Consider the following 12,044-nt stretch of genomic DNA (forward strand, 5'->3'; position numbering starts at 1 on the left):
CCTCCCTTGCGCCGAGCGCGAGGGGCGGGGCCTGGTTGCGCTGCGCTGAGGGGGCGGGGCCTGGCTGCGCCGAGGGGGCGGGGCCTAGCCCGGCTCCGCTAGGCCGCGGGACGGCACTTCCGGGCGTCCTCCTCTCGCTGGGCCCGACGGCGCCTGCGCGCTGCGAGGCCGGCCGGCCGGGACGGGACGGGGCGGGGCCGGCGAAGTACTGTGCCTCGTTGTCCCGGGACGCCGGGGGACACCGCGCAGCGGCTGGCACCATGAAGATCTGGACTTCGGAGCACGTCTTTGAGTGAGTGTGGGCGCGGCTACCGGCTCCGGCGCCGTCGGGGGGCTGCCTGGCGTCGGGTGTGGCGGGACAAGCGGGGTTGAGCCCGGGACGGGCGGGGGGGCGCGCCAAGGTCACAACCCCAAGCCGAGTTAGGGCCCCGGTGACCCCGGACGTGGGTCCCCGCCCCTGACGGAAGACAGGAGCCGGCCGTCGAGCCTGACCCGGAAGTGACTCCGGGGGTCGCAGAACGCACGGCCCCCCCCCGCCCCCCGACGGCCTCACGGTGGCCCGGGGTGCTTTGAGCTCCGACTCCCTCGTGCGAGCCTGGAGCGCCCTGGCGGAAGCCCGACGGCCTCGCGGTGTGCTGGGCGTCCCGCCTGAGCCCCCGCTCCGTGGGTCTCCCACAGACACCCATCCGGGCAGCCGTCCAGCCGGGTGGAGCTCCTTCCTGGTGAACTCGGGTCACCTCAGCCTGAGGAACAGCCCGAGGTCTGGAGACCCGGCTCGCTCCTCAGATAGTCTCCCATTCCTGCGAGCCGTGACAGCCGAGCCCCCCATGCCCCGATGGTTCCCGAACCCGTAGTGGGAAACAGGACCAGGGCCTGCGGGGTGATGGGATTGCACCACCCCGGTTCACAGCGCCACCGCCCATCCAGTTCCGGATGATCTGGGCTGTTTTCACTCATTTTGCCTGCCTTGCCACGCTGTTTCAATAGGATAGCTCTGTGGTGTGTTTCAGTGTAGGCATGCGGATACTGATACCGGGGGCAACTTTAAAACAAGATGCAAACATTTTTACATGGTGAATCAGAGGTATCTGAGGGTCTTCTGTGCCCCACAAGGACAGAGTACTGGAACTAGAAGGGAGTCAGTCAACCCTTCTAACACTTCTGGGGCTGTGAGTCTGTGGTCCTTGGGGTGCTTTTTAACCTGGTCACTGCCTTTGATACTCTTTTATTTCCAAAGAAGCAGGTTCTACACCCCAGTCCTCTTCTGGATCTGAATGTTTTAGAGTTACTGGCGCCAAGTCCCCTGCTTAGGACTTGTTCCTCCCCATTGGTCCTCGACACTTCCCTCAGCTTGTCTCCTTTCTCCACTCCTCTGTCTGCCCTTGGACCCGTTCCTCCCCTTTCCTACCTGTGTGTGTGTTCAGTGAAATTTAGTCATCGACTTTCCTGTCTTACTCTTTATCCACCACCTTAGTAGTCTTTGTTGTCACAGTTCTGTGACAACAAAGACTACTAAGGTGGTGGATAAAGAGTATAAGCATTCGTATAAGATAGATGGTAGATCTGCAAATAAGTGCTGTCCCTGCCCTGCGAGGACACCCGGCACTGCTCTCTCTCCAGACAAGCTGAGCCACCCAATCAAGGGCCCAACCCACTCACAGTCATGGCACTCAGATCTGTATCTCAAGCAGGATGTGCAGCATGCCTATAACCCTAACATTTCCGGGCCTGCGGCAGGAAAATTGCCATGAGTCTGAGGTTAGCCCGAACTACATAGTGTGGTGGGACTGTTTGGCAAGGTGGAGTCTCAGAAAACAGAATGGCAAAGATGGAGGCGCATTGAGCTCACAACGTAGCCTCCTGAGTTTCAGTCCAGATGTTCCGCTACCATATTCCTGGTTCCATCTGGAGAACACCACTCTCTCTAGCGGGATCCCAAGTCATTCTTCAGGCATATGTCTTGGATTTGGGGGGTGGGGCACTTCCGAGACACGGCATAGCATTAGCACTCAGTGTGGAGTCAGTTGTTGAGTCTTCCAGTGTCTGAGTGTACGTTATGTCCTAGCACAGCTTTTATAAGTGACAGAAATAACTGTTGCCACCTCTGTCAGTTAACAGTGTTCCCATTTACAGGCCAGTCTGCTGTGGCCAGGGTGGCTCAACTCTACTTTGGCGCTCTGTGAATGTCTTCCAGGGTCTTTTTCACATAATCATGTTTTGCTAATGAAGCTAACCCTAATTGCTGGAACACTGGTGATCACAGTGTGTGCCCTTGGTGAAGTTTGAGCTAGGTCAACAGTGCTATGGAACGTCATCGGCTTGGAGAGCACAAATAGGGCAAATCCCAATCAAGTACAGTAGCCCCAGGCCATTTGTTAATTTTTCAGAGGGGGGAGAGGAGGCCTCTAACCTTGCCTCCTGGCAGGATGGTGGACCAGAGGGCCTCATCTGATTTTCTTGTTAGGCAGTTGACTCTATGACAGTCAGAGGGCTGGGCCAAATCACTGCCATTGGGGGCAGCTTAGATTTATGAACCCTCTACTTACATACCTGCTTGACTGTGGAATAGGGCTCGAGATTAAGTAGAAGTTAAGGCTCAGTTATATGTTTTTGACTAAGTAAAAACATTAAAAACTATGTCACTGGTTGTCTGTGGTTCTGGAAAATTAATGGGGTTGAGGTTTGTCTTCTGTTGGCAAGGTGTAGTTGTCAGTCTGGGTTTTCCAGAAAGTTGATTTGTTTGTTGGTTTGTTTTGTTTTGTTTTTCGAGACAGGGTTTCTCTGTGTAGCTTTGGAGCCTATCCTAGCACTCACTCTGTAGACCACGCTGGCCTTGAACTCACAGAGATCACCTGCCTCTGCCTCCCAAGTGCTGGGATTAAAGGCGTGCACCACCAATGCCCAGCTTCTCCAGAAAATTGAAATGGATGAATGCCCACCTGCTTTGCTTTTAGAGAAACAAGAGCTCTGTGGTTTGTGTCTGTGGGCCTAGCTTAAAATCCATCTCCAGAACACAAGGACACACAGATAAATAGTATGGAAAGGGGTGGGCTAAGACTGCAGATGGACCACCCAGCGTTGATGCTAATTGGTCAGTCAGGGCTTCCTGAGAAGTGAGTGCCTTTTGTCCCCAGAAGACAGGTGCCAATGTGGCACATTAGGTATGTGGCCCTTTTCAAAAAAGTAAAGAAGCTGAAGTTCTCAGCCACTGGAGTGATGGCAGGTGCTCATGCTAAGTCACTAGGCCCTTGGCATTTCCTAGTGTGTGACCTTTTCAGAGCTGAAGCCAGAGTTGGAGGAAGGCAGCGGATAATAACAAAGAGCAAGTGTTACTTCTGTTGATAAAATGCTTAATCAGCCGGGTGCTGGTGGCGCACAGGAGGCAGAGGCAGGCGGATCTCTGAGTCTGAGGCCAGCCTGGTCTCCAGAGCAAGTTCCAGCACAGCCAGAGCTACACTAAGAAACCCCATCTCAAAAAGAAAACAATAAAACAAAACAGAAAATGCTTAATCATAAATCGGTAGTATGATCCTTCCTAATCGTGGCCATGGTGCCTGGAGTTCTTATAGAACTGTGGTCTGCTGGCATCTCCCCACTTGCTTCTATGAACATGGTCTTTGAGTACATTTTTATGGGCTGTTGATTGCTCTTACCTGTGGATAGGGGTAGGTAGGAAGACTGAGCAGGACTGCCAGGAGAGGCGTGCTGCTGTAAGGGTGCTTCATAGGCAGTGCTGTGCGTGCGGTCTGTGTTCTGCAAACACAGGTCCGCACACAGTTAACATCCTCAGCACTCAGTGTCTCCAAAGGTCATTGCCCAACATCAACTCATGGTCATCGTGAAGCATAGCGTGCTGTGCTGAAAGAGTGCCTTACCTCCTCCGCCATTTTGCACATTTGGTTTTTGGTTTGTCTGCAGCCATCCATGGGAAATGGTTACCACGGCTGCAATGCAGAAATACCCCAACCCCATGAATCCCAGTGTAGTGGGCGTTGACGTGCTGGACAGACATGTGGATCCCTCTGGAAAGCTGCACAGCCACAGACTCCTCAGCACAGAGTGGGGCCTGCCTTCCATTGTGAAGTCTGTGAGTATGGACAAGTGTGCCAGCGTGCTCCACCGCATTTCCATGATAAAGGGTTAGGAGTGCTTGGCTAACTGCAAAGAGTGTTCAGTCCTCCCGAAGGTCCCACGGCTGTGGGAAGCCGGCTTGGTAAAGAGGGGGTCGCATCTTTTCCTGCTTTTGCACCAGCCTGAGGCCTGTCATGGAATTTACAATGGCCAGGTCCTAGCTATTAGGTGACATTGAGCCCTTGTGGGTTGTGCACATTAAGTGACAAGAATTCTGTTTGGCTTGCTGTTCTGCATTTAGGCCATGGTCTGGTACTTTCTCTCCATTTAGAAGTAGTTCTGTTTCTGTGACAAACCACCAGGCTTCAGTGAGCTGATAGAGGCAGTAAGAAACTAGAATGCCAGTTGGTGTGGTAGAAATGGCGGCGCTTGGATCCAGGCTTCTGTATTGGGTCTCTATTCAGAACAGGGAAGAGCTTACTTTCCACCAGAGCAGAGGTGGGTGGGCTTGGGACGCACCCATAGAGGGTACTCATTGTGGAGGTACCCCTCAGCTGTGAGGCCTGCTTTCCTATCTCACCAGTGGAAGAACGGGGCTTCTCCCGGGGCTGCTTGAGACACTGACTGATCTATACCACTGAGCTCTACCAGAGACACGGTGCATTCTGGGGTCTCCTGACTTCCAGATGTCCCCTTCCTGCCCCAGTGTCACACACAGGTCACAGCTGGTCACCGGCTGCCTATGGGGAAGGTTCTTAAGTAGGGCCTTTGGCAGTCTTGGCTTCCTCTGGGTGCAAGTCCATTACCGCCAACAGGTTTTGGTTCAACATAATTAACACATTTGTGCCTTCAAGTAAAAGTGGCCCTGCTTGAAAGGGCTCTGGTTACTAACTGTAGTGTTGCCTGTAGCTTATTGGTGCCGCAAGAACAAAAACGTACGTGCAGGAGCACTCTGTGGTCGACCCGGTAAAGAAGACAATGGAGCTCAAGTCCACCAATGTGAGTCCTTTCTTCACTCTTTGACCGAGGATGTCTTTTCTTACAAATGAAATATGAATGAGTGTGTGCTATCAAAAGTCAGTGCGTGGCTGGGCAGAGTAGTATATATACCTGTAATCCAGCTGCTTCGAAGGCTGGGCAGGAGAGTCACAGGTTCAAAGCCAACTTAGACTACAGATTGCATTCAAGGCCATATGGGGCAACATGGGGAGAGGCTCCCTTATTTCATGCATACATAGTTTGTTTGGTTTCTTGGTTTTGGTTTTGGTTTTTGGTTTTTTTGAGACAGCCCTGTCTGTCCTGGAACTCGCTTTGTAGACTAGGCTGGCCTGAACGCAAGAGCTCCGTGTACCTCTACTTCCCGATTGCCACCACCTCCCATTTTATTTATTTATTTTGAAGGCTAAGGGCATGATAGAGCACTTGCCTAGTGTGGTTGTGGCCTTAAGTCCAATTCCCTAGCGTCACAAAGTTAAAAAATAAAAATAAATACATAAGTAAAGGGGAAAAGGTGCTCTATACTCCTAACCCTGAATTTCCTAAATCATTTTCTTTCTTTACATTTAGAGTATAGAGGAGGGACATACCCAGGAAACCATTAGGACAGCTTGCCATGGGAGTTGGCGCTTCCTATGAGGGGATAGAGCTCAGGTTGTCATGCTTAGGGGAAACACCTTTCTTTACCTGTGGAGCCACCTCCCTGCCCAAATAAAAGTTTGGTGAAATTTAAGTATAAATTTAAATTATAGTTACCCAGTAATGTCAAGATGGTTTAAGTTTTTTGTTTTGTGTGTTTAGCAAATAAGATTTGGGGCTGTGTCTTGGTTTCCAAAGTGGCCTGACTTTTTCCTTACCCTGTAGATCTCATTTACAAATATGGTCTCAGTAGACGAGAGGCTCACATACAAGCCGCACCCCCAGGACCCAGAGAAGTAAGTAAAGCCTGATGGTGTCCTCACTGGGTGAGGCATTGTGTTTCTTGGTGGGCTGCTCTTTGCAAATCAAACATGTGTCATCTAAAGCTGTGGGTTATTTTGCCAGAACTGTCTTGACCCAGGAAGCCATCATCACCGTGAAAGGGGTCAGCCTCAGCAGCTACCTTGAAGGACTCATGGCAAGCACCATATCTTCCAATGCTAACAAAGTAAGTGGGTGGGCACATCTCCTCATCGCTCACTGTCCCAGGTTTACTGCCTGAATGTAGCTGTCTCCAAAGCTGACGGGGCCATTCTATAGGGAGAGGCAGAACAGTAGGTATCCATTTGGGTGGGCTGTGCACATGCCAGCATTACTAGCAGCTCAGGGCCCATTGTAGTAGACATACTTGGATGACAACAGCCCTGTGTATGCTAACCAATAGTTAGCATAACAACAAATAGTGCTGTTCCTCAGCAGTATTTTGTTATGCCCATCAGTTTTAGACATTTTTACTTCTGGTTTCCGTCATGAAACTATTTGATGAATGTGTCACATGTGTGTCTGGATACTCCTTTGGGAATCACTCCCATGTTAAAACAGTAAGTTTAGGGGGAAAGGTACCTAACACATTTCTTTAACACATTTCATCAAGTCATTCAAGGCAGTCTCGAGATAATGCAGGCAGCAAGACAAATGTGCTTTGCTCTCCTAGGCCTCAGGAAGGCAGCCTTAATCACACAGCACTCCCCTGGGAAAGGAAAAGTAAAGGCAGGCGTGAGGGTTTAATGAGTGTTTGGTAACTGATGTTTGTGCCAAGTGCTGAGAGAGACGGAGTTGGTGCCAGCAGTATCCAGGAAGAACATGGGGTGTGGGGGTGGGGTGGGAGTGGGGAGGAGCATGTGCAAAGACCCTTAGACAGGAAGCATGAAGTGTCCTCTTCATTCCTCAAACTCTAGAGCCCCGGGAAGGAAGGGGTGCATGGTCAAGGACCAGATCCTGGGTGTGTGCATGATTGATTTACACCGATGATTCAGGAGGAAAGGGGGTTTCACCATTCTAATCACACAGTCAACAAGACACCCTGCCACTCAGCTGTACCTCCTTCTAGAACATCTTCTGCATACAAAATAAAAATTGGCTTCTGGATCAAGCCAATTGCTCAAGGCATTTGGTATTTGGTAAATAATGACTGAGAAGAAAAAGAAAACAGGGACAAGCGATCTGTCCCTGAGGTTTAGTTAGCCTCTAACACCCCCTCTTATTCTGGCTGCCATTTCCTTTATGTACACACTTGCTCCCAGTAACAATAAATGTATTGCACTTTTTAAGGGCCGAGAAGCAATGGAATGGGTGATCCATAAACTGAACGCTGAGATTGAAGACTTGGCAGCATCAGCAAGAGGAAGCATACGGACGCCGATGGCAGCCGCGGCAGCCTTGGTGGAAAAATGACAGTGGAGATGGGTGTGCAGCTTCAGGGCCCCAGGACTCTCCAAGCTGACATCATATTTATTTGTTATTTAAAAGATACGGCTATTTTAGGTAGAGTTTATTATTTCTTTTTTTTAATGAGCTGGGGTAAGGCTGTGACTTTTGATCAAAGCAAAAGATGGAGAGTTTCTAAATCAAAGTGATTGTCTGAGGTGGAAGGGCTTGAGGGAGCTGACTGGAGAGTCTTGTGTTCGTGTGAACAATTCATGGGTTTGTTTGTTTTTTGTTTAAGTACTTAGAAGAAATCGATGTTGACCTCAAGTCTCCTTAGGTAGAATCTTAGAGCCTGTCAGGGACTGGAACAGTATCTGGGTATGGACCAACCAGAAGAAAGGCCGGCCGCCCTCAAGTCCACACAGTTGCCCGCTGCTGTGAACTGGAACCACCTGCCCGAGGAACTCACTTTAAAAAAAGAAACTGTATAATTTCAAATGCCATTAATTTGTATAAAATAACTTGCCCTCTTGGAAACCAGTGTTTGGATTTGGTACTTAAATGATATTTTTGGAGTGCAAATTAGCACTAAGGTGATATATGACTCCAGCAAAAAAAAAAAAAAAAAAAAAAAAGTATTTTATTGTATTAACGGGTACTGTATTAATTTGCCAAAGTTTTGTGACTTAGTAAAGGCATTCCCTTCCTTGAATTTGTACTTTGTGATTTCGCATGCTGTACTGTGGGCTGGTTATGTTAACTGAAAAATAAAGTCATTACCTGAGTGTCGTATCACTCTTAAACAGAACACTGAGACAGAAGAGCGGCTGTTACATCTCATAGCATTTCACATTTACTTATAAATTGCCACATGTCAAAATCATGGCTTTGCAATTGCTAGGGCATGATAAGTCGAGTTATTTGAATATAATTACATTTGGAGGTAATTATGACCACAAAACATCTTTCATGTGAAGAGCTGTCTATCATTTGAGGCGACTCAGATGTCATCACCTAGATCCTGGTCCTTTCATCTTTCCAGCGGGGTGTTGGGTGAGAAGCACAGGGGGTGGGAGGGAACACCAGAGAACACCACAGGCTGTGGGGGGCACTAATGGTCTTTGCTGTGGTGCCTGTGTCGGGGTGGTTGGTTTTCTCGGAGGCAGTGAACCGGCAAACAGCACCACAGAGCCCTCTAAGCGGCGCTGGGATGCTGGCTTAGGACCCCTCTGGACGTTTGTAAGGACAGGTGACCTCTAAAGGCATGTTTTAGATGTCAGGAGGACACTACTAGGTGTCAGCGGTGTGTCGCACGCCCGCAGGGATGGCTACGCTGAAGCTCCAGTTGAGCATCATGCGCATCTTCACTTTGCAGCACGGCTGTCCTCGGTGGCTGTCCACAGCACCGCACAGCCAGCAGCGTCAGGGGCCCTCCGTCCCGCCCCGTGCATCCCTGCCTGCCGATTGGCTGTCCTGACTGCCAGTCCCCGGGGGCCACGCCCCCTGCCGCAGCACCTGGGAAGGTGACCGGGAGGCCGCGGCCTCACTTTCCCAGGTGTCCACGCGCCCGCGGCTTCCGGAAGCCGCTCGGCCAATGGGAGGGCGAGGCCGGCGCCCCGATTGGCTCCGGGCCGTGACTGACGGGTCCGCGCGTCCCGCCCCTTCCGCTACTCCCGAGGCCTGACCTTCCCGCGGCCGGTCCCGGCTGAGGCGACTCTGAAAGCCCCCCCAGCGGTCCTGCCCGACGCGCCGCGCTCGCGACACCATGGTGGCGTACTGGCGGCAGGCCGGACTCAGGTATTCCCGGGCGGGCGGCGCTGGGGAGGCCGGACGGCCAGCCCCGCGCGCGACGGCCAAGCCACGCGGCGGCCCGCCAAGATGGCGTCGCCGTGGACAAGGCTCTCCGCGGGGTCAGGGGTCACGGGCGCCAAGCAGAGGTGGTCGCCACGAGGGCCGAGTGCACGGCACCCCCGGGCTGGGCGGGCTCCCCTCCCCTGCACAGAGGCCGGCGGGGGCCACCGTGACCTTCCCCGAGTCAGAGGCCTGGGGCCTGACAGAGGTCAGGCGAGCTTTGGTGGAGGGAAACGGTGTGGGCCCAGGTCAGGTCACCTCCCGTCCTCCTCCCAGCCCCCGCAGGCCGGGTCTCAAGTTTATTCTGCTGCTTTGCAGGTGCATAAGGAAAAGTTAAACCCCTGGCTCCCCGAGTGCCAGCCCCCCACCTCAATCCTAAAGCAGGAGAAACAGCCACCACCCATCCCTGATTTCAGAAGGTGTGAAAAGTGACATCTTTTGGAATCAGGTGTTGACAGACCAATGTCTACCAGACAGGAAGCTGGCTGGCTGGCCTGAGCCCCCTTGGCTGTACTTGATGCTCTCTGAGAACTTTTAGTTCAGTTTGGAATCCTTGTTAGGTATTGACAGACAAAAGGCAAAAGTCTAATGTTTTCAGGACCGCCTTTAGATACTTGGCCTTACAAAGCACTGTTTTAATTCAGAAGTTTCATATATGTTTATACACACACACACACATATGTACATGTATGCTGTAAGAATAGTGGAATAATGTAATTAAAACATACAGAAATGAGCTGGGGAATCAATCATGTGGGAGCGGGGTTCACACAATGCTCTATTTCCTACACTGGGTTTTTTTTGTTTTTTGTTTGTTTGTTTGTTTTAACCCTTCATTTTAAATTAATCTGAAAAGGTACGACCTCTCAGTAAAATACCAGCTAACCTGGGGTCACATTTCTCATTGTCCCCTTTGTATCATTAGTTTTGGTATTGTCCAGTTTTCAATCCAATTTTGCCATTGTGAGTAACCAAAATTAATAGTAAGGGAAGAAAACCAAGATGTCCCACACAGTGACACCACCGTGTCACTGTTGGTAACCAGGCTTTCATCCTCTCTCACTTTGCCAGCTATATCCGGTTCTCCCAGATCTGTGCGAAGGCAGTGAGGGATGCCCTGAAGACCGAGTTCAAGGCCAACGCTGAGAAGACTTCTGGGAGCAGCATAAAGATCGTGAAGGTGAAGAAGGAGTAGTCGGTGAGTCTCTGGTTTGTTGGGGTCACCTCTTCAAGTTTTTAGAGCTTACCACAGCTCACTCTAGTGTGACACTGCCTCTCGGTTAGTTGGTGGCTGTGGACCCTGGTTAGTGCGGCAGTGATTTAGAGTGCGCTGGTCTTAGACATCTGCTGGCATGATGAAAGATGGCCCTGTGCAGGGCTGACAAGCAGAATAATTGGCACATTGATTTTCAGTGCAGTTAGCAACCCTCAGATAGAAAGCCATCTCATTTTAATTAAACCTGGTTCATCTGTCTGCACAAAATCAAATAATTGGGAGGAGAAGCTCCCCTTTCATAATTGCTATTGGAGTTATGTAACGGGTCTTGAGCATGAAAAGTGGCGGTTCCTTGCATGTTCCTCCCCCATAGCTGCTGGTACCCTCACACATAGCTTCTTCCTGAACATACGGGCACACCTGCAGGTGGGGGCTTGCTGTTTTATCAAGCAAGAAGGGCTGCCAGCCCTAGGTGAGCCCTGTTGGGAACATAAAGTTGCAATCTTGTGCTGTGGCGGGGAGTTCAGACTGCAGTTCTCCAGACTGATTTGATCTCCCAGCTACTTTACTTACATTGTCATTTCAGAGATAAGCGTGGCACATTATCAGAGAGATGTTCTTCATATTTCTTTTGCTTCTGCAAGGTGTCTGTCCAGCACTCGTGCTCCAAGGCCTGTGCTGTGAGCAATTTGCCTGATTGAGACTCTCCCCCCTAAGTAATTTTCATTTTCATCTTGAATTTAGCAAATAAGTTTATTACAAACCAGGGAGTACAGTGTTTGAGTTGAACCCCTTTTCTTGGGTCTTTCTAATCGCAGAATTTGGGCATATAAAACCTCTTTATGTTGGGCTGTTGGTTGTCCACAGTGAGCTGAGTGAGAACATCTCACCCTCTTGCAGTCACACTGTGCCCATCTGTGACTGACTCCTCTGGTTTTGTCAGAGCCTTGGACTCAACGAGGCATGTCCGGCTCCTACAAACAAAGTATGGCCCCTATTTAATGTCTTGCAACATGCCAGTCTGCTGGCATGGGGGCAGAGGGCTATAGGACAAAGCTGTTCCTGTCACGGTAGAAGTGATTTACTCAAGGACGTGCCTGTTGCAGGCTGTGTGCTCACAGGCAGCCCAGGCTTATGATTGCTGATGCAAGTAGGTTCTCTTGTTCATGGTGGACATGAAGAAGACACAGCAAACTAGAAACTGTTGCATTTTCTTTTTTCTTCCTAGACCCTGACTGAAGCATGAACTGCTGAGCCTTGAAGGTGAAGATGGAGCTGTGGGTACCTGTTATGTTTTTGGCAGATTGAAATCAACCTCACCTCCTGGGCACAAGACCATGTGTCTTGCTGATAATTTGATGATGTGAATAAATTGACATGCTTCACTCTCTGTTGGGTTTGGTTTCTGTAACAGTGGTGTTGAGTGTGACCATGTGAACCAGGGTTTCTCTGAAGGCTGGGAGGCTTAGATCCGATGACCAGTGGGGCTACTGGAAGGAACCACTGCTTAAATGTATCCAAGTATATGTTTGTCGTGGCATAATTGATGAAAATTTGACACTGT

The 12,044-nt window shown here is 50.4% G+C and overlaps 2 protein-coding genes across 2 annotated transcripts; both read left to right on the plus strand.

The window, feature by feature from the left end:
• Positions 1-210: 210 nt before the first annotated feature.
• Positions 211-7,955, plus strand: Prelid3b (PRELI domain containing 3B). Its single transcript, NM_001246785.1, is given in 6 exon segments — positions 211-292; positions 3,919-4,087; positions 4,981-5,070; positions 5,932-6,002; positions 6,112-6,214; positions 7,318-7,955. Coding segments are annotated over 6 exon segments (588 nt in total). The 5' UTR covers positions 211-260; the 3' UTR covers positions 7,441-7,955.
• A 1,096-nt stretch (positions 7,956-9,051) lies between these two features.
• On the plus strand, positions 9,052-11,870 carry Atp5f1e (ATP synthase F1 subunit epsilon). Its single transcript, XM_027419855.2, has 3 exons — positions 9,052-9,210; positions 10,336-10,462; positions 11,709-11,870. Exons 1-2 carry the CDS (start codon positions 9,179-9,181, stop codon positions 10,457-10,459), a joined length of 156 nt encoding a protein of 51 aa, XP_027275656.1. The 5' UTR covers positions 9,052-9,178; the 3' UTR covers positions 10,460-10,462; positions 11,709-11,870.
• Positions 11,871-12,044: the final 174 nt, after the last annotated feature.

This window comes from Cricetulus griseus, chromosome 6 (assembly GCF_003668045.3).
Source record: "Cricetulus griseus strain 17A/GY chromosome 6, alternate assembly CriGri-PICRH-1.0, whole genome shotgun sequence".
Classification (NCBI taxonomy): Eukaryota; Metazoa; Chordata; class Mammalia; order Rodentia; family Cricetidae; genus Cricetulus; species Cricetulus griseus.

Coding starts and splice junctions, on each gene's coding strand:
- Atp5f1e (XM_027419855.2), top strand. CDS start 9,179: ATGGTGGCGTACTGGCGGCAGGCCGGACTCAG. Junction 9,211..10,335: donor TGGCGGCAGGCCGGACTCAG/GTATTCCCGGGC, acceptor TCACTTTGCCAG/CTATATCCGGTTCTCCCAGA.